This window comes from Macaca mulatta, chromosome 18 (genome assembly GCF_049350105.2).
Source record: "Macaca mulatta isolate MMU2019108-1 chromosome 18, T2T-MMU8v2.0, whole genome shotgun sequence".
NCBI lineage: Eukaryota > Metazoa > Chordata > Mammalia > Primates > Cercopithecidae > Macaca > Macaca mulatta.
The window spans coordinates 10,574,817-10,593,618 of record NC_133423.1 but is presented as its reverse complement, the minus strand read 5'-3'; the positions used below and the strand labels follow the sequence as shown (position 1 = coordinate 10,593,618).

The 18,802-nt window shown below is 38.0% G+C and overlaps 1 protein-coding gene across 3 annotated transcripts in view; it reads right to left on the bottom strand.

Annotated features, from left to right (window-relative positions):
• The window catches only part of RTTN (rotatin), a 195,039-nt gene that overhangs the window by 90,382 nt on the left and 85,855 nt on the right, over positions 1-18,802 (bottom strand). For all 3 annotated transcript variants that reach the window (XM_077974806.1, XM_077974807.1, XM_077974808.1), the window contains exons 27-30: positions 16,852-17,006; positions 11,322-11,541; positions 1,390-1,518; positions 820-930 (exon numbers count right to left, since the gene is read on the bottom strand). In XM_077974806.1, the coding sequence (XP_077830932.1) occupies positions 820-930; positions 1,390-1,518; positions 11,322-11,541; positions 16,852-17,006 (615 nt within the window). The remainder of the gene's footprint in view (positions 1-819; positions 931-1,389; positions 1,519-11,321; positions 11,542-16,851; positions 17,007-18,802) is intronic.

Below are 18,802 nucleotides of genomic sequence, written 5' to 3'. Positions count from 1 at the left end.
TCATATGTTGAAGCCTTTATGCTCAAGTGACTACATTTGAAGATAGGGCTTCTAGGAGATAATTAAGGTTTAGTGAGGTCATAAGGGAGTGGTCCTATCTCAGTAAGACAGGCAACCTTATAATAAAAAAAGGCAAATCTGTCTCTCCACCACCCCTCCCTCCCAGGCTCCACACGCATGGAGAAAGGAAAGGCCACGCGAATACACAGCAAGAAGGTAGCCATCTACAAGCCAGAAGGAGAGCCCTCACCAGAACTTGACTATGCCGGCACCCTGATCTTGGACTTTCAGCTTCCAAAACTTCTATGAGAAAAGAAGTTTCTGTTGTCTAAGCCACCCAATCTGTAGTATTTTGTTATGGCAGCCTAAGCTAAAACAGGGCTTAAATAAAACATAAGGTAGAGTCACTACAATAATACCATAATATAAACATGTATATGTATATATGTTTTATGTCATGGTTTGTTTTTTTTTTTTTTTGAGATGGAGTCTCGCTCTGTCATCCAGACTGGAGTGCAGTGGCGTGATCTCGGCTCACTGCAAGCTCCGCCTCCCGAGTTTACTCCGTTCTCCTCCTGCAGCCTCCCGAGTAGCTGGGACTACAGGTGCCCGCCGCCATGCCCAGCTAATTTTTTTGTATTTTTAGTAGAGACGGGGTTTCACCGTGTTAGCCAGGATGGTCTCGATCTCCTGACCTCATGATCTGCCCGCCTCGGCCTCCCAAAGTGCTAGGATTACAGGTGTGAGCCACTGCGCCCAGCCCCGTGTCATTTGTGTTTGAATCTGAACACAATACACTTGATTCTCCTTCACACTCACCTCTGGGTCCCGATCAACCCATAATGGAATCAACCAAGCCAATCCTTGTTGAGTAGGAATGTGTTCTTCACTATGACTACCCAAAGGCAAGAACCAAAGTGACATCCACTCCTAGAGGGAAAAAAGGGAAACAGAAATACTCTAGGTAAGTTTCTAAAAATTAAATGCAGGAAGGTTAAAACAATTATGAATTTTTAATGAAAACAACATAAAAATGTATTTCAGACTTGGTTTTAATCCATTATTCAGCCAAAACAAGGCAAACAAAAAAAATCTCAGTTTCTCCTTAAAAAGTTAAACATAACAATTTTTTGAAGCTATTTTTCCCATGATTTAGACAAACTGTAGTTTTCCAGTGAATGTAGATTTTAATCAATGTCAAATAAAATTCAGATTTGCTAATATACAACTTCTAAGAAATATTCTAGTCAAAAATCATTCTTGTTTCCTAAAAAGAAAAGTCAAAAGAGACATTTTCATGTAGCAAGTTTATATGCTTGAAATGTGTTGGACACAGCACATTCCCTTTCAAGCAACTGTTCAGAAGACAGACAGCTTTAATGTGCTCACCGAGCTCCCAGCCTGGGCCATCATCTCATGGGATAAGTGAAGCAAGCAAAGAATTGTGCTCTTTGTAACACCTTTTCCCATGAATGACATAGCATTTCCTCCACGTTCCACATAAAAAGAAGTAATGACCTGAAAAACAAATGAAAACAATTTCATGGTGGCTTTATTCTTAATGGTATATAAAGATAAATATATAACTGTCTACTGACTCATATGAATTGAATCCTTACCTTATAAAGTTGTAATATTTTTAGTTTATATACTTAAAAATGAATAAGATGGTAAATTTTATGTTATGGGTATTTTGCCAGTGTTAAAAGACAATATTCTTCAGCCTGCATAACATAGCAAGACCTAGGTCTCTACTTTAAAAAAAAAAAAAAAAAAAAAAAAAAAAAAATTAGCCAGGCATGGCAATGGACACCTGTAGTCCCAGCTACTGGGGAAGCTGAGGAGGGAGGATCACTTGAGCCCAGGAGTTGGAGCTTGCAGTAAGCTATGATTGCACCACTGCACTCAGCCTAAGTTGTAGAGTGAGATCCTGTAATTTTTCAAAACAAAAACAAAAATTCTTAGTTTCAATATTTTTCCTTTTAAAGTCTGTAAAAAAAAAAGATGTGTAGTGCCCTCTTAGTACACAGTTGTAACTTAGAATATGCTTATAATATTTTTTAAAATGTTATAGCATCCTTTTAAAGAGTTTATAAATAATTTGTGCTCATTTTCAAGGGGAATGCTTCCAGCTTTTGCCCATTCAGTATGACATTGGCTGTGGGTTTGTCATAAACGGCTCTTATTATTTTCAGATATGTTCCATCAAATACCTAGTTTATAGAGAATTTTTAGCATGAAGGGATGTCGAATTTTATCGAAGGCCTTTTCTGCATCTGTTGAGATAATCATGTGGTTTTTGTCATTCGTTCTGCTTATATGATGGATCACATTTATTGATTTGTGTATGTTGAACAGGCCTTGCATCCTAGGGATGAAGCCAACTTGATCATGGTGGATAAGCTTTTTGATGTGCTGCTGGATTTAGTTTGCCAGTCTTTTACTGAGGATTTTGCATTGATGTTCATCAGTGATACTGGCCTGAAAATTTCTTTTTTGTTGTTGTGCCTATGCCAGGTTTTGGTATCAGAATGATGCTGGCCTCAAAAAATGAGTTAGGGAGGATTCCCTCTTTTCTACTGTTTGGAATAGTTTCAGAAGGAATGGTATCAGCTCCTCTTTGTACCTCTGGTAGAATTCGGCTATTAATCCCTCTGGTCCTGTGAATCCCTCTGGTCCTTTTTTTGGTAGGTAGGCTATTAATTATTGCCTCAATTTCAGAACTTGTTATTGGTCTATTTAGGGATTCAACTCCTTCCTGGTTTAGTCTTGGGAGGGTGTATGTGTCCAGGAATTTATCCATTTCTTCTAGATTTTCTAGTTTATTTGCATAGAGGTGTTTATAGCATTCTCTGATGGTAGTTTGTATTTCTGTGGGATCAGTGCTGATCTCCCTTTTATCACTTCTTATTGTGTCTATTTGATTTTTCTCTCTCCTTTATTATTCAGGCTAGCAGTCTAACTATTTTGTTGATCTTCTCCAAAAAACCAACTCCTGGATTCACTGATTTTTTTGAAGGGTTTTTCATGTTTATATTGCCTTCAGTTCTGCTCTGATCTTAAGTTATTTCTTGTCTTCTGCTAGTTTTTGAATTTGTTTGCTGTTGCTTCTTTAGTTCTTTTAATTGTGATGTTAGGGTGTCGATTTTAGATCCTTTCCCCTTTCTGCTGTGGCCATTTCGTGGCATAAATTTCCCTCTAAACACAGCTTTAGCTGTGTCCCAAGGATCCTGGTACACTGTGTCTTTGTTCTCTTTGGTTTCAAATAACTTATTTATTTCTGCCTTGATTTCATTATTTACCCAGTAGTCATTCAGAAGCAGGTTGCTCAGTTTCCATGTAGTTGTGCAGTTTGGAGTGAGTTTCTCAATCCTGAGTTCTAATTTGATTGCACTGTAGTCTGAGGGGCTGTTTGTTATGATTTCCACTCTTTTGCCTTTGCTGAGGAGTGTTTTACTTCCAATTATGTGGTCAATTTTGGAATAAGTGTGATGTGGTGCTGAGAAGAATGTATATTCTATTGATTTGGGGTGGAGAGTTCTGTAGATGTCTATTAGGTCTGCTTGGTCCAGAGCTGAGTTCAAGTCCTGAATATCCTTGTTAATTTTCTGTCTCGTTGATCTAATATTGACAGTGGGGTGTTGAAGTCTCCCACTGTTATTGTGTGGGAGTCTAAGTCTCTTTGTAGGTCTCTAAGTACTTGCTTTATGAATCCGGGTGCTCCTGTATTGGGTGCATATATATTTAGGATAGTTAGCTCTTCTTGCTGCATTGATCCCTTTATCACCATGTAATGCCCTTGTCTTTTTTGATCTCTGTTGCTTTAAAGTCTGTTTTATCAGTGATGAAAACTGCAACCCCTGCTTTTTTTTGCTTTCCATTTGGTTGGTAAATCATCTTCCATCCCTTTATTTCGAACTCATGTGTGTCTCTGCATGTAAGATGGGTCTCCTGAATACAACACACTGACAGGTCTTAACTCTTTATCCAATTTGCCAGTCTGTGTCTTTTAATTGGGGCATTTAGCCCATTTACATTTAAGATTAATATTGTTAAGCATGAATCTGATCCTGTCATTACGATGCTAGCTGGTTGTTTCGCCCGTTAGTTGATGCGGTTTCTTCATAGTGTCAATGGTCTTTACAATTTGGTATGCTTTTGCAGTGGCTGGTATCAGTTGTTCCTTTCCATATTTAGTGCTTTCTTCAGGAGATCTTGCAAGGCAGGCCTGGTGGTGACAAAATCTCTCAGCATTTGCTTGTCTGTAAAGGATTTTACTTCTCCCTCGCTTATGAAGCTTAGTTTGGCTGGATATGAAATTCTGGGTTGAAAATTCTTTTAAGAATATTGAATAGGCCCCCACTCTCTTCTGGCTTGTAGGGTGTCTGCAGAGAGATCTGCTATTAGTCTGATGGGCTTCCCTTTGTGGGTAACCTGACCTCTCTGGCTGCCCTTAACATATTTTCCTTCATTTCAGCCTTGGTAAATCTGATGATCATATGTCTTGGGGTTGCTCTTGTTGAGGAGAATCTTTGTGGTGATCACTGTATTTCCTGAATTGGAATGTTGGCCTGTCTTGATAGGTTGGGGAAGTTCTCCTGGATAATACCCCGAAGAGTGTTTTCCAACTTGGTCCATTCTCCCTGTCACTTTCAAGTACACCAATCAAATGCAGGTTTGGTCTTTTCACATAGTCCCATATTTCTTGGAGGCTTTGTGTGTTCCCTTTTATTCTTTTTTCTCTAATCTTGGCTTCATGCTTTATTTCATTAAGTTGATCCTCAATCTCTGATATCCTTTCTTCTGATTCAGCTATTGATACTTGTGTATGTGTCATGAAGTTCTCATGCTGTGTTTTTCAGCTCCATCAGGTCATTTATGTTCTTCTCTAAACTGGTTATTCTAGTTGGCAATTCCTCTAACCTTTTTTCAGGGTTCTTAGCTTCCTTGCATCTGGTTAGAACATGCTCCTTTAGCTCAGAGGAGTTTGTTACTACCCACCTGCTGAAGCCTACTTCTGTCAATTCATCAAACTCATTCTCTGTCCAGTTTTGTTCCCTTGCTGGCGAGAAGTTGTGATCCTTTGGAGGAGAAGAGGCATTCTGATTTTTGGAATTTTCAGCCTTTTTGCACTGGGTTTTCCTCATCTTCATGGATTTATCTACCTTTGGTCTTTGATGTTGGTGACCTTTGGATGGGGCCTCTGAGTGGAAGTCCTTTTCGCTGATGCTATTCCTGTTCTTTAGTTTTCCTTCTAACAGTCAGGCCCCTCTGCTGCCGGTCTGCTGGAGTTGGCTGGAGGTCCACTCCAGACCCTGTTTGCCTGGGTATCACCAACAGATGCTGCAGAACAGCAAAGATTGCTGCTTGTTCCTTACTCTGGAGGCTTCGTCCAAGAGGAGCACTGCCAGATGCCAGGGAAGCTCTCCTGTATGAGGTGTCTGTCGACCCCTGTTGGTAGGTGTCTGCCAGTCAGGAGGCACGGGGTTCAGGGACCCACTTAAGGAGGCAGTCTGTCCCTCAGCAGAGCTTGAGTGCTGTGCTGGGAAATCCACTGCTCTCTTCAGAGCCGGCAGGAGGAACATTTAAGTTTGATGAAGTTGCGTCCACAGCTGCCCCTTCCCCAAGGTCAAAAATTTTAAATTTTAAGTGACTATTTTAAAGATAAAATATCTAAATGATCAGGTCCTTATTATCTTCCTCTAAATCATCTTTGGAGATATCTAACGTCTGTCATCTGTGTAATGATTTTTAATTCTAGCTTATAAATGACAAGTCAAGAACTTTGCCAATATTTTTTTTCTACTTGATATTTTTGTCAGACCTCTGGAATTATACATCATGTATCTGATTTAAAGGTTTAATTATCATAGTTTATTCACCTATCATAATTAATCATGCTTAGTTAAAAAGTCTCATTTCACAGCTACAAAAAGTAAATACTCATATTCAAATTTCACTGTGCAGAAACAAGCTAATCTTTTATTAGAAATACAGCTCCCTCCCAAAAAGGAAACAGCTTTAATTACTAAGTAACTATGAAGCAAATCATTTGGACCAACAATGACTTTGTTTCAATATTCGCTCAATAAGCCTTACTCTATTCTTTAAAAGATGAATTTAGTCATTAGTAGTACAATAGGGATACCTGTTTATGTAATTAATACATTAAGCAGATAGTCCCAAGAGTAAATGTTACCCTGCTACAACTGCTAACAAAAGCGACAGATTTCTTCCTAATATTTTACTGCCATTTAACATGAAGACATAAAGATTTTCTGCTCAACATGGTTTATGAAGCATGAAACAAACTCCTTTTTAAACCAAAGCAAGATTTGCTAATCAAAATTTTTATAACTGCGAAACATTACATAACAGGGACTGTGCTTTTTATGTATCCTATAGCTAACAAACTGTTACTAAGTTGTATTACCTCAAAGACAACTGAACACAGAATGGACTATTGCCTTTTTGACTACACTTCTTACTTAGAACTAAGCCCTTTTTTCAATTTCTGGTATTTGAAACATAGGTGTGATCTAAAGTCTTTGCACATAATTTTAAAACAAAAGCACTTCTGATAGTTTCTAAACATAAATGGGGCAACACTTCACTGCTTCTTTAGTTACCGCTGTGGCAAGTCCTCACCTATTCCTGATTTCAAACAGTAAAACTCACTTTCTAGAGGAGACAGACTCTGTAAAAGGTTTATAAGTATAGTATTTATAAATTACATTACAAAAAATGCTATAAACTAGGTAGTTATAGGTTGAATTATATATTTTTTTCAATTTTTAAACTTTTAGGTTCAGGGGTACATGTGAATTGTTTGTTACACAGGTAAACTCACGAGAAGAAAGTTACAACACATCAGAATCTCTGGGACACAGCTAAGGCTGTGTTAAGAGGGACATTCATAGCACCAAATGCCTCCATAGAAAAGTCAGAAAGATCTCAAATTAACAACTTAACATCACAACTAAAAGAATTAGAGAAAAACAAATCAACCCCAAAGCTAGCAGAAGACAAGAAATAACCAAAATCAGAGCTGAACTGAAGGAAATCAAGATACGAAATACCATTCAAAAGGTCACTGGATCCAGGAGTTGTTTTTTTGAAAAACCTAATGAGATAGACAGGCCATTAGCTAGACTAACTGAATTATATTTTAAATGCGCTAGAGGAGCTGACTTTCTAAGAAATATTATCATTAACTCTTTAATACATCAGTTTTTAAAAATTCATACATTTCTGATCATAGACAGCATAAAATAATTGGTATACTGAGAGTTGATCCATTTTCAATATTTATACTTTAAAAATGAAATTTATTTTATTAAAGGGACTCCAGTAAAATTCATATTAAATTTTATAGTACAGCAAAGAGTATTTATAACCTTTAAATCTGTTTTAAAATACAATATGTGTTTTTGGAAAAAAGTTCTAGATAAGACCAAAGTATGATTTACACTGAATGTGTGTGTGTGTGTGTGTGTGTGTGTATATATATAATTTAAATCATTATTTAATAAAATAAATTTTTTATTATTTATTTAAATCATTTAATAAAAATACAAAAATAAAACATTTTTATAATCATTTATGTCACATTTCCAAAATGTTTTTCAAACTGCATTTTAATTTAAAAACTATACCCAATATATATGTATTATGTAGCATTTATATTAATTAACTGATTCACTAACCACTATGTAAAAATGTTTTTTTTTTTTTACATGACCTAGCAAATGACTATGCTAGGTCAATGAAGTAGCCATGGGATAGTAGAAATAGTCCAAAGATGATACTTATCAGCTCACAGTCTACTAGAGCAATGCAGAAAACAAAATAAAGGTCCAGGTACAGTGGCTCATGCCTGTAATAGTAGCACTTTTGGAAGCCGAAGTGGGAAGAACCTTTGAGCCCAAGAATTCAAGGCAAACCTGGGCAACATAGTGAGACCCATCTCTACAAAAAAATTTTAAAAACAGGCAGATGTAGTGGTGCACACCTGTGGCCCCAGCTACTTAGGAGGCTGAGGTGGGAAGATGACTTGGGCCCAGCAGGTTGCCACTGTAGTGAGCTGTGATTGTGCCATTGCACTCCAGCCTAAGCAACAGGGCAAGACCCTGTCTCAAAGAAAGAAAGTAAAATAAATAAAAATAAAATGTATTAAGTAATAGCCACATATAAATTGTTACAGGTATATAACCTACAGGAAAGGCCAAACAATATTAGGTAAGAATCCAACTTTGGAAGAATAAGAAAAGGTTTACAAAAGGAAGCCTTTTCCTTAAAAAGGAAATAAATAAGTTAGAGCTTAAATTTTTTGTACAGATTGCCACCCCTAAAAGAGAGGAAACTGTATGAGAGAAGTAGTCTTTTTAAAACGCATTTTTATTTTGGAAAAACAGCCAGATGTAACTGAAAATTCAGAGACATGGGAAAAAACTACAAAGGAGACAAAACTCAAAATGCAAAATTATTGAGACTTAGGCTCTTGAAAAGAAGTCTGGACTGAAAAATTTATGTTTCTGAAAAATAATCTGGCAGTAGGTAGAGACTATATAATGGCAAGAAGGCACCCACAGCATGAAAAAAAAAACAGGAGGTTACAGATACAATTTTATCAGAGAATTCCATGTCTAGAGTGTCTATTCCTATTGCTATCAATTTACTTATCTTTCAAAATCTAACTCTACAATGCTTCCTACAAGAGTCATTCTCGAGGTCCTAACATGGTTAACAATCAAAACAAGGCTGACAGATTTGTCCAGGAAGAAAACAATGAGTACTTTTTAGATTCAGACAGTTTATTACCTACATAAACAGCAAAAGCAAAAATAGTCAAAGGTGCCAGCTCCTAGTATCCTTTGCACAGGATGACATTGAAACAAAGGGGCCAGATGACTATAACACAGATGTAAGACACTCTGTTGCTGAGAAGCCCATGCCAAGTTGCAGTAAAGCAGTTTTATAACCTGTAGTTATGCCCCAAGGAGAGCAAGGCAGAAAGCCCAGTGCTCATCGGAACCTAGGAACCAATAACAGGCTCCTCACTTCCTAATAGACAGTGAAATAAATAAGAATCAACCTTGTATAGTCAGCTGCTCATAAGCCTTTCATATTCTCATGTTCCAGAAGGATCATGGGAAATTCTGCCAAGATTTAGATCAGCTGTGGTTATGCCTTGTCTATGAAGCCCAACGGCAGACATGTAAAATTGTCAGGCCACTGTGATGAGGCTGTTCTCACAGAACTATGTACAACCATATCACTGTCATATTTATTGTATCACAACAGAAATATTTTGACCTAATGATAGTAAAAACATGGCATAAGGCCATGCTTAGAGGATTAGAGCTAAAAATGCACATTTGAGAAAGACTTTAAAAAAATCAATGATGTAAGCCTCTACCTTAAAATGTTAGAAAAAGATCTGCAAACTAAACTAAAAGTAGGAGATAATAAATATTGGCAGAAATAAAACAGGAGAAAAATGTTAAACAGAGAATCAACAAAGCCAAAGGTTCATTCTATTAGGAAGACAAATCAAGAAAAACTGAGAAAGGAATAATTAATGTCTGGAATGAAAGGGGACCTCACCACAGATTCAGCAGACATTTAAAAAGTAAGATGATTTGATGAATAACTTTACACTAATAATTTTAAAAATTAGATAAAAAGTTTTTAAATTCTACAAAAACACAACTTACTAAGGCTGAAACACATAAAAAGAAACTCTGAATGATTTCAGATCTATTTAAAAAGTCATTTCAGGCTGGGCAGGGTGGCTCACACCTGTAATCCCAGCACTTTGGGAGGCCAAGGCAGATGGATCACCTGAGGTCAGGAGTTCGAGATCAGCCTGGCCAACCTGGAGAAACACTGTCTCTATTAAAATACAAAAATTAGCTGGGCGTGGTAGTGGGCACCTGTAATCCCAGCTACTTGGGAGGCTGAGGCAGGAGAATCACTTGAACCCGGGAGGCGGAGGTTGCAGTGAGCCAATATCGCGCCATTGCACTCCAGCCTGGGCGACAGAGCAAGATTCTGTCTTTATTTAAAAAAAAAAAAAAAAAAAGGTCATTTCATAATTTACTATCTTCCCAAAAAGAAAACTGCAAGCCAAGATTGTTTCACAATCAAATTCTATCTAACACTAGAGAACAAAATCATATTAATGCAAATCAGCTATTCCAAAAAAAAAAAAAAAGTTATATAAAGGAAAAGAGTTAAAATGGTTGAAAAGGTCATGTTCTTAGAATCTCCCTGCTGCATTAATTCGTCATTCTCCCATTTTAGTCATAAGAATGGAATGATTTTGATATTAAAAACTTAACAAATTCTTTAAGAGAAAAAAGATGCAAAATTCGAAAAACATTTTTACATGAGAAAATAGGTAGAATAATCCTAAAAACTTCAGAATTCTAAAAAATTGAGAAAATAAATCCATTAATATATAAAAAGAATAATACATCACAACCTAACTGAAATGTTTCCAGAAATGCAAGGTTTAACATTTTAAAATCAATCAATAATGGAATATAAGAGAAAAATCGTGTGATTATCCTAAAAGATGCAGAAAAAAGCAATATATAATTATGAATTTTAAAAAAAGCTCCTAGCAAAACAGGACAAAAGAAAACTTCCTTTATTTGATTTTTCTTAATTGACAAAAAAAACCATAAACAGCATACTGAAGGGTGAAAAATTAAAGGTTTTTGTTTTGATATTGGAAATAAGAATTGCTGGATACATGGCCAATGTATAAAAATTGGCTGTATTTACATATTTCAGTAACAAAAGATAAAATTTCAAAAAAGATGCTCATTTTCACCAAAAGGTAAGAATGTTCATAGCGGTAGCATCTAAAACTGCACAAACTGGAATAAAAAGAAACAACAAATACCCTTTAACATTGTACAGACTGAGTATGTCGTATGCCAAATGCTTGGGACCAGAAGTGTTTGAATTTTTGTGTTCTTTGGATTTTGAAATACTGTATCATATACTTACTGGTTGAGCATCCCTAATCCAAAAATCCAAAATCTGAAATGCTCTAGTGAACACTTCCTTTGAGCATCAAAAGTTTCCATTTATTTTTTTGAAAATCAGGGTATTTATAAAAGTGACCTTCCTTACTTATCAATTAATAAAAGTCACTAAAACATTTCACTATTTATGACTTATATAAACAATACATAATATTCTACGTTGAATAGAGTAACATAAAATGCACTTGTGGTCTGGCACAAAATAAAAGCAATCAGTAAATAGTAAATAAGTACCATGGGCGGGGGGGCGTTATTTTTACTTACCTCAAGGAGACCTGACAAGTACTTCACACAGATATCGAGAGGCTCTGTGAGAGGGGAGTGTGAGCTCCACCCCGGAAACGCAGTGAGGTTAGCCATCCCTCGTAAGGTCCGCTCAAGGGACGGCAGGCCATAGAAATGAGGCGCATCCGTCACTTTCAGACACTGGAGCAGTTTCAGAGCCAGCTGTGTTTGAAAAACGTAAAGAAGTTCCGAGCATTTCCTATGTACGCAGAAGAGGGAAAATCAACCACCAAGGAAGTATAATGGGCTTAATGGGCTATCTTACTGGCTATAAAAGGTTACTTAAACTCACAATAATAGAAAAAAAATGAACTAGACAAAATGGCAGAAAATATTCTCTATCAAAACGAGACTTTTCAAGGAAAGCATAAAATACCAACTAGAGAATGTCATACATAATACAAGTAACAATTACACTGGGCCACGGGCAGTGGCTCACGCCTGTAATCCCAGCGCCTTGGGAGCCTGAGGTGGGAGGATTGCTCGCGGCCAGCTTGGGCAACACAACACAGTCAGAACTTATTTCTACAAAAATGAAATAAAATAAAAAAATAAATAAATATAATTAGTCAGGTGTGGTGGTGCACGCCTACAGTCCCAGCTACTCAGGAAGCTGAGGCGGGAGGATCTCTTAAGCCCAGGAGCTTGAGGTTACAGTGAACTAAGAATGTGTCACTGCACTCCAGCCTGGGTGAGACAGTGAGGCTCCCATCTCTTCAAAAAAAAAAAAAAAAAAAAAGGCCGGGTGCGGTGGCTCACGCCTGTAATCCCAACACTCTGGAAGACCGAGGCAGGCGGATCATGAGGTCAGGAGATTAAGACCATCCTGGCTAACAAGGTGAAACCCTGTCTCTACCAAAAATACACACACAAAAATTAGCCGGGCGCCTGTAATCCCAGCTACTCGGGAGGCTGAGGCAGGAGAATGGCGTGAACCCGGGAGGCGGAGCTTGCAGTGAGTCGAGATCGCGCCACTGCACTCCAGCCTGGGCGACAGAGCGAGACTCCGTTCTCAAAAAAAAGGAAAAAAAAAAAAAAAAAGGTCGGGGGGATTGCCCGCATGACGGCCGAATAGGAACAGCTTCAGTCTGCAGCTCCCAGCAAGATGGACACAGAAGGCGGGTGATTCCTGCATTTCCAACTGAGGTACCCGGTTCATCTCATTGGGACTGGTTGGACCATGGGTGCAGTCCACAGAGGGCGAGCCAAAGCAGGGTGGGGCGTTGCCTCACCGGGGAAGTGCAAGGGGTCGGGGAATTTTCTCCGCCACCCAAGGGAAGCCATGACAGACTGAGCCTGAGGAACTCCCGCACAGATACTGTGTTTGTCCCACAGTTTTCACAACCTACAAACCAGGAGATTCCCTGGGTTGCCTACCCCGCCAGAGCCCTGGGTTTCAGACACCAAACTAGTTAAAGGAGTTCTTTTTTTCCACACCCCAGTGGCACCTGGAAGAGCAGAGAGACAGAAGCGTTCACTCCGCTGGAAAGGGGTGCTGAAGCCAGGGAGCCAAGTGGTCTGGCTCAGCGGGTCCCACTCCCATCGAGCCCAGCAAACTAAGATTCACGGGCTTGAAATTCTCGTTGCCAGCACAGCAGCAGTCTGAGATCCACCTGGGACGCTCAAGCTTGGTGGGGGTAGGGGCGTCCGCCATTGCTGAGGCCTGAGTAGCTGGTTTTGCACTCACAGTGTAAACTAAGCCACTGGGGAGTTCGAACTGGGCAGAGCCCACTGCAGCTCTGCAAGGCTGCTGTGGCCAGACTGCCAGATTTCCCTTGTCTGGGCAGGGCATCTCTGAAAAAAATGGCAGCAGCCCCGTACAGGGACTTACAGATAAAAAAAAAAACCCATCTGTCTGGGACAGAGCACCTGGAGAAAGGGGTGGCTGTGGGCGCAACTTCATCAGATTTAAACGTCCCTGCCTGAGGGCTCTGAAGAGAGCAGCAGACCTCCCAGCACACCAATCGAGCTCTGCTAAGGGTCAGACTGCCTCCTCAAGTGGATCCCTGACCCCCGTGTATCCTGACTGGGAGACACTTCCCAGTAGCGGCCAACAGACACCTCATACAGGAGAGCTCTGGCTGGCATCTGGCAGGTGCCCCTCTGGAACAAAGTTTCCAGAGGAAAGATCAGGCAGCAATCTTTGCTGTTCTGCAGCCTCCGCTGGTGATACCCAGGCAAACAGGGTCGGGAATGGACCTCTAGCAAACTTCAGCAGACCGGCAGCAGAGGGGCCTGACTGTCAGAAGGAAAAGTAACAAACAGAAAGAAACAGCACGTCCACTCAAAGACCCCATCCGAAGGTCACCAAGAAAGGATATCAGCGATTGAAAATCAAATTAATGAAATAAAACATGAAGACAAGATTAGAGAAAAAAGAATAAAAAGGAATGAACAAAGCCTCCAAGAAACATAGGACTATGTGAAAAGACCAAATCTACGTTTGATTGGTGCACCTGAAAGTGACAAGGAGAATGGAACCAAGCTGGAAACACTCTTCAGGATATGATCCAGGAGAACTTCCCCAACCTAGCAAGACAGGCCAACATTCCAATTCAGGAAATACAGAGACCACCACAAAGATACTCGAGAAGAGCAACCCCAAGACACATAATCATCAGAGTTACCAAGTATGAAATGAAGGAAGAAATGTTAAGGGCAGCCAGGGAGAAAGGTTGGGTTACCCACAGAGGTAAGTCCATCAGACTAACAGTAGATCTCTCTGCAGAAACCTGCAAGTCAGAAGAGAGTCAGGGCCAATATTCAACATTCCTAAAGAAAATATTTTTCAACTCAGAATTTCATATCCAGCCAAACTAAGCTTCATAAGCGAAGGAGAAATAAAATCCTTTACAGACAAGCAAATGCTGAGAGCTTTTGTCACCACCAGGCCTGCCTTACAAGAGCTCTTGAAGGAAGCACTAAATATGGAAAGGAACAACCGGTACCAGCCACTGCAAAAGTATACCAAATTGTAAAGAACATCGACACTATGAAGAAACTGCATCAACTAACAGGCAAAACAACCAGCTAGCATCATAATGACAGGATCAAATTCACACATAACAGTATTAACCTTAAATGTAAATGGGCTAAATGACCCAATTAAAAGACAGACTGGCAAACTGGATAAAGAGTCAAGACCTATCAGTGTGCTACATTCGAGAAATCTATCTCACATGCAAAGACACACATAGGCTCAAAATAAAGGGATGGAGGATGATTTACCAAGCAAATGGAAAGCAAAGAAAAAAAGGCAAGAGTGGCCGGGCACAGTGGCGCAAGCCTGTAATCTCAGCACTTTGGGAGGCCGAGACGGGTGGATCACGAAGTCAGGAGATCGAGACCATCCTGGCTAACCCGGTGAAACCCCATCTCTACTAAAAAATACAAAAAACTAGCCGGGCGAGGTGGCGGGCGCCTGTAGTCCCAGCTACTTGGGAGGCTGAGGCAGGAGAATGGCGTAAACCCGGGAGGCGGAGCTTGCAGTGAGCTGAGATCCGGCCACTGCACTCCAGCCTGGGCGACAGAGCGAGACTCCGTCTCAAAAAGAAAAAAAAAAGGCAGGAGTTACCATCCTAATCTCTGATACAAAAGACTTAAAACCAACAAAGATCAAAAGAGAAAAAGAATGGCATTACATAATGATAATGGGATCAATGCAGCAAGAAGAGCTAACTATCCTAAATATATATGCACCCAATACAGGAGTACCCAGATTCATAAAGCAAGTACTTAGAGACCTACAAAGAGACTTAGACTCCCACACAATAACAGTGGGAGACTTCAACACCCCACTGTCAATATTAGATCAATGAGACAGAAAATTAACAAGGATATTCAGGATTTGAACTCAGCTCTGGACCAAGCAAACCTAATAGACATCCACAGAACTCTCCACCCCAAATCAACAGAATATACATTCTTCTCAGCACTGCATCGCACTTATTCTAAAATTGACCACATAATTTTAAGTAAAACACTCCTCAGCAATCCCAAAAGAACAGAAATCATAACAAACAGTCTCTTATACCACAGTGCAATCAAACTAGAACTCAGGATTAAGAAACTCACTCCAAACCACACAACTACATGGAAAATGAACAACCCGCTCCTAAATGACTACTGAGTAAATAACGAAATGAAGGCAGAAATAAAGATGTTCTTTGAAACCAATGAGAATGAAGACACAATGTACCAGAATCTCTGGGACATATTTAAAGCAAAAAACAAGACAAAACAAGGAAAATGTTAGGCTGATAGCCCTGATGGACATTGATGCTAAATCCTCAGAGATGTTGAATAGGCATTTCTCTGAAGAAGATACACAAATAGCCATAAGAATATGAAAAGATACTCAAAATTATTTTTCACTGGGGACATGCAAATAAAAACCAAAATGATACCAGTCTACACCCATTAGGATGGCTATAACAACAAGTGTTGGTGAGGATATGAGGTAATTGAAACACTCATACATTGCTGGTGGGAATGTAAAACGGTATAGCTGCTGTGGAAAACAGCTTGGCATTTCCTTAAAAAGTTAAACATAGAGTTAACATTACAGTTACCATATGAACCAGCAATTCCACTCCTAGTTATATACTCAAGAGAACTGAAACACATGTCCACACAAAAATTTGTATATGCATGTTTACAGCAATACTATTCATAATAGCCAAAAGTAGAAACAGCTCAAATGTCCACCAAGGAATGAATGGATAAACAAAACATGGCATATCTATAAATAGAATATTATTCAGTCATAGAAAGAAGTAGTGATATTTGCTACAGCATGCAAAGGGCTTGGAAACATGATGCTAAGTGAAGAAGTTAGAGGCAAAAGGTCACATTATTTTTTGATTTCATTTATGTGATATATCCAGAATAGGCAAATCCACAGACATAGAAAGAAGACTAGTGGCTGCCAGGGCCTAGAGGAACGTGTGAATAGGGAGGGGCTTTCTCATGGATACAAGGCTTCCTTTGGGGGTGATGATAACATTCTGGAATTAGGTAGTAGTGACAGTTGCAAAACATTATGGATATACTAAAAACCATTCAAATGCACATTTTAAAATGGTTAACATAGTGACTTTCACCTTAACTTTTTATTTTTTAAAAATAGAATTCATAAGTAGAGCTATGCATTTGAAAGTCAGTGTAAGGAAAATCATAAGGTCACAGGCATAGGTATGACTGCTCAAGTAGATTTGTAGATAATTAAGAGAGAACCAGAATTTAAACCCTAGAGAACAAAACGCTGTGTGTGTGCATATGTGTGAGTGCATGCATGCATGTATGTAGTGAAGGAGACCAAGCATGTACAATCGGGCTGTAACAGACTAAACTGAAACAAAAACAAACAGAACACTACAACTGATTATTACTTAAGTATTTGAAAGAAGTATTCCTTAATTTTAAAGAAGTACAAAGTAAAACTTTGAAAATCAAAGAAAAATTAGGTTCTATATAAATGCACCTAAACTTGCAATGTTACAAATGGTACCTGTCAGTAACTTCCATGAAATTGAGCAGCAAGGTATCAAAAAGAGCCATCAGTTCTTTCTGAAGTTGTTGCCTGACAGCAGTCCGGATATCATCTGTTTCTTCTCGTGCCTGTGACTCTGTCAGAACCAAGAGGTCTAACAGTGGGTTTGCATTCTAAAAAAGGAAATTTGTAAAAAATATATTTACTAATTGAACTATATATTGTTTCCTATAAAGGTTTTTGTTGCTAACCACATTCTAGATTAAGAGTTATATTACCTAACTAGTAGGTGTGGGCCTCTACTGCATTAGTAGAGATGTTCTAAATTCAAAAGATGTTTAATATGTTCTCAACAAAAGAAAAACATATTTATCATGGAAAATAGAAAAAAAGGAGAATGAGAAAAACAAAACCACACATAATCATGCCACACAGAAATTGCCACTATTATATATTGATATATAACTCTCCTTTTTGTTTCCGAGAATATAAACAGAATTAAAACTATACATTTTTCACAAACCTATATCAAGTGAAAAAAACATTACTGTAACCATTTTTTCCTACTTCCTATTAACAATATTTCTGCAAAAACATTAGTTTAATATCTGATTGTTTTTCAACAATAAGGATTTACCACACTAACTCCTGGATAATCAATGATGCATAAATTTACTAAGCTGCAACACACAGTGTACTCAAGTTGGATTTCATCTTATGTATGAATTCTGTAATAAAACTACTAAATCAAAATATATTAGTTTTAATTTTTTGATATATATTGCCAAACTGTCCCTGTAAAAACTGTACCAATACATACAATTACACAGGATGTGAAAAGACCCAGAGAGCCCAAGCCAATGCTATGTGAATTATTACTGCAATAATCTTTGCCAACTTGATAGGCTAGTAAACAAATATTAGTGCTTTCTAAAATCTTTCCTCTTTTCCCAACTAAAAAAAAAAAATAGATAAAGGATTATTTCTAATAATATTGACAAAAGAAAATGTTACATTAATCAGAAGCATTAATACATATATGGGATATTTATTAATCATCTATGATGTCTCAGGCACTGTGCTAAAAAAAAAAGATAGTAAGATTTCATTTGACTTTTTGACGAAACTAGAAGATTTGCATTTTCATTCCTGTTTTACAGATGGAAACACAGATTTATAAAGAGGTTAAATAACTATCTAAGTCATAGACACACAAGGGCAGAGCTAGAAGCATCTTACTCCAAAGCTAGTTAATATTCCATCCTCAGCACAGTGTCACATCACTAGTGCACATAACAACATACAAAAAGAGATACAATCAAAATGTACCTATTGTTCTTATAAAATCCTTCACCTAAAGAACTCAATTCAAAATTAACTGCATTCTCTTTAGGGAAAAGAAATGAAAATATGTAAAGAAACCTCTAAATTTCTTACAGTATATAGAGATACATACAATTATTAGTAATATAACTGAGAGCTTTTGGAAACTATTTAGTAGAGACATTTTGCTCTCATTTTACAGTGTTTTAACATCTAAATAGTTTTTTTCCCAACTTTTTCTTTTATCTTAAGCAATATATGTCTTTGAATAAATTAAAATTGCATAAGACATAATTGCAACTTTTATGTTTCATATATGAATAAAAGAATCGAGATACACATTTAGTAAACCATAAAAATAAATATATTTTCTACAGTGTTTTGAGCCCTAAATATCCAAAAGCTGACTCACACTAACATGCCTTCTGACTCCCAAAACTACTGGCAAAATGAACAAACTGTTTATATCAAGATGCAAACTCCATCTTGTAAAACATATTTTCATTATCAGGAATTATTAATTTTGATATGCTGATAAAAATTAAGTAGAAGCTACCATTAATACATGAATATACTGATACGGTATGTGTATACCTAAAAATTAAGATTCTCCCAAAGAATCTCATCCTATTAATAACTTGTTTCC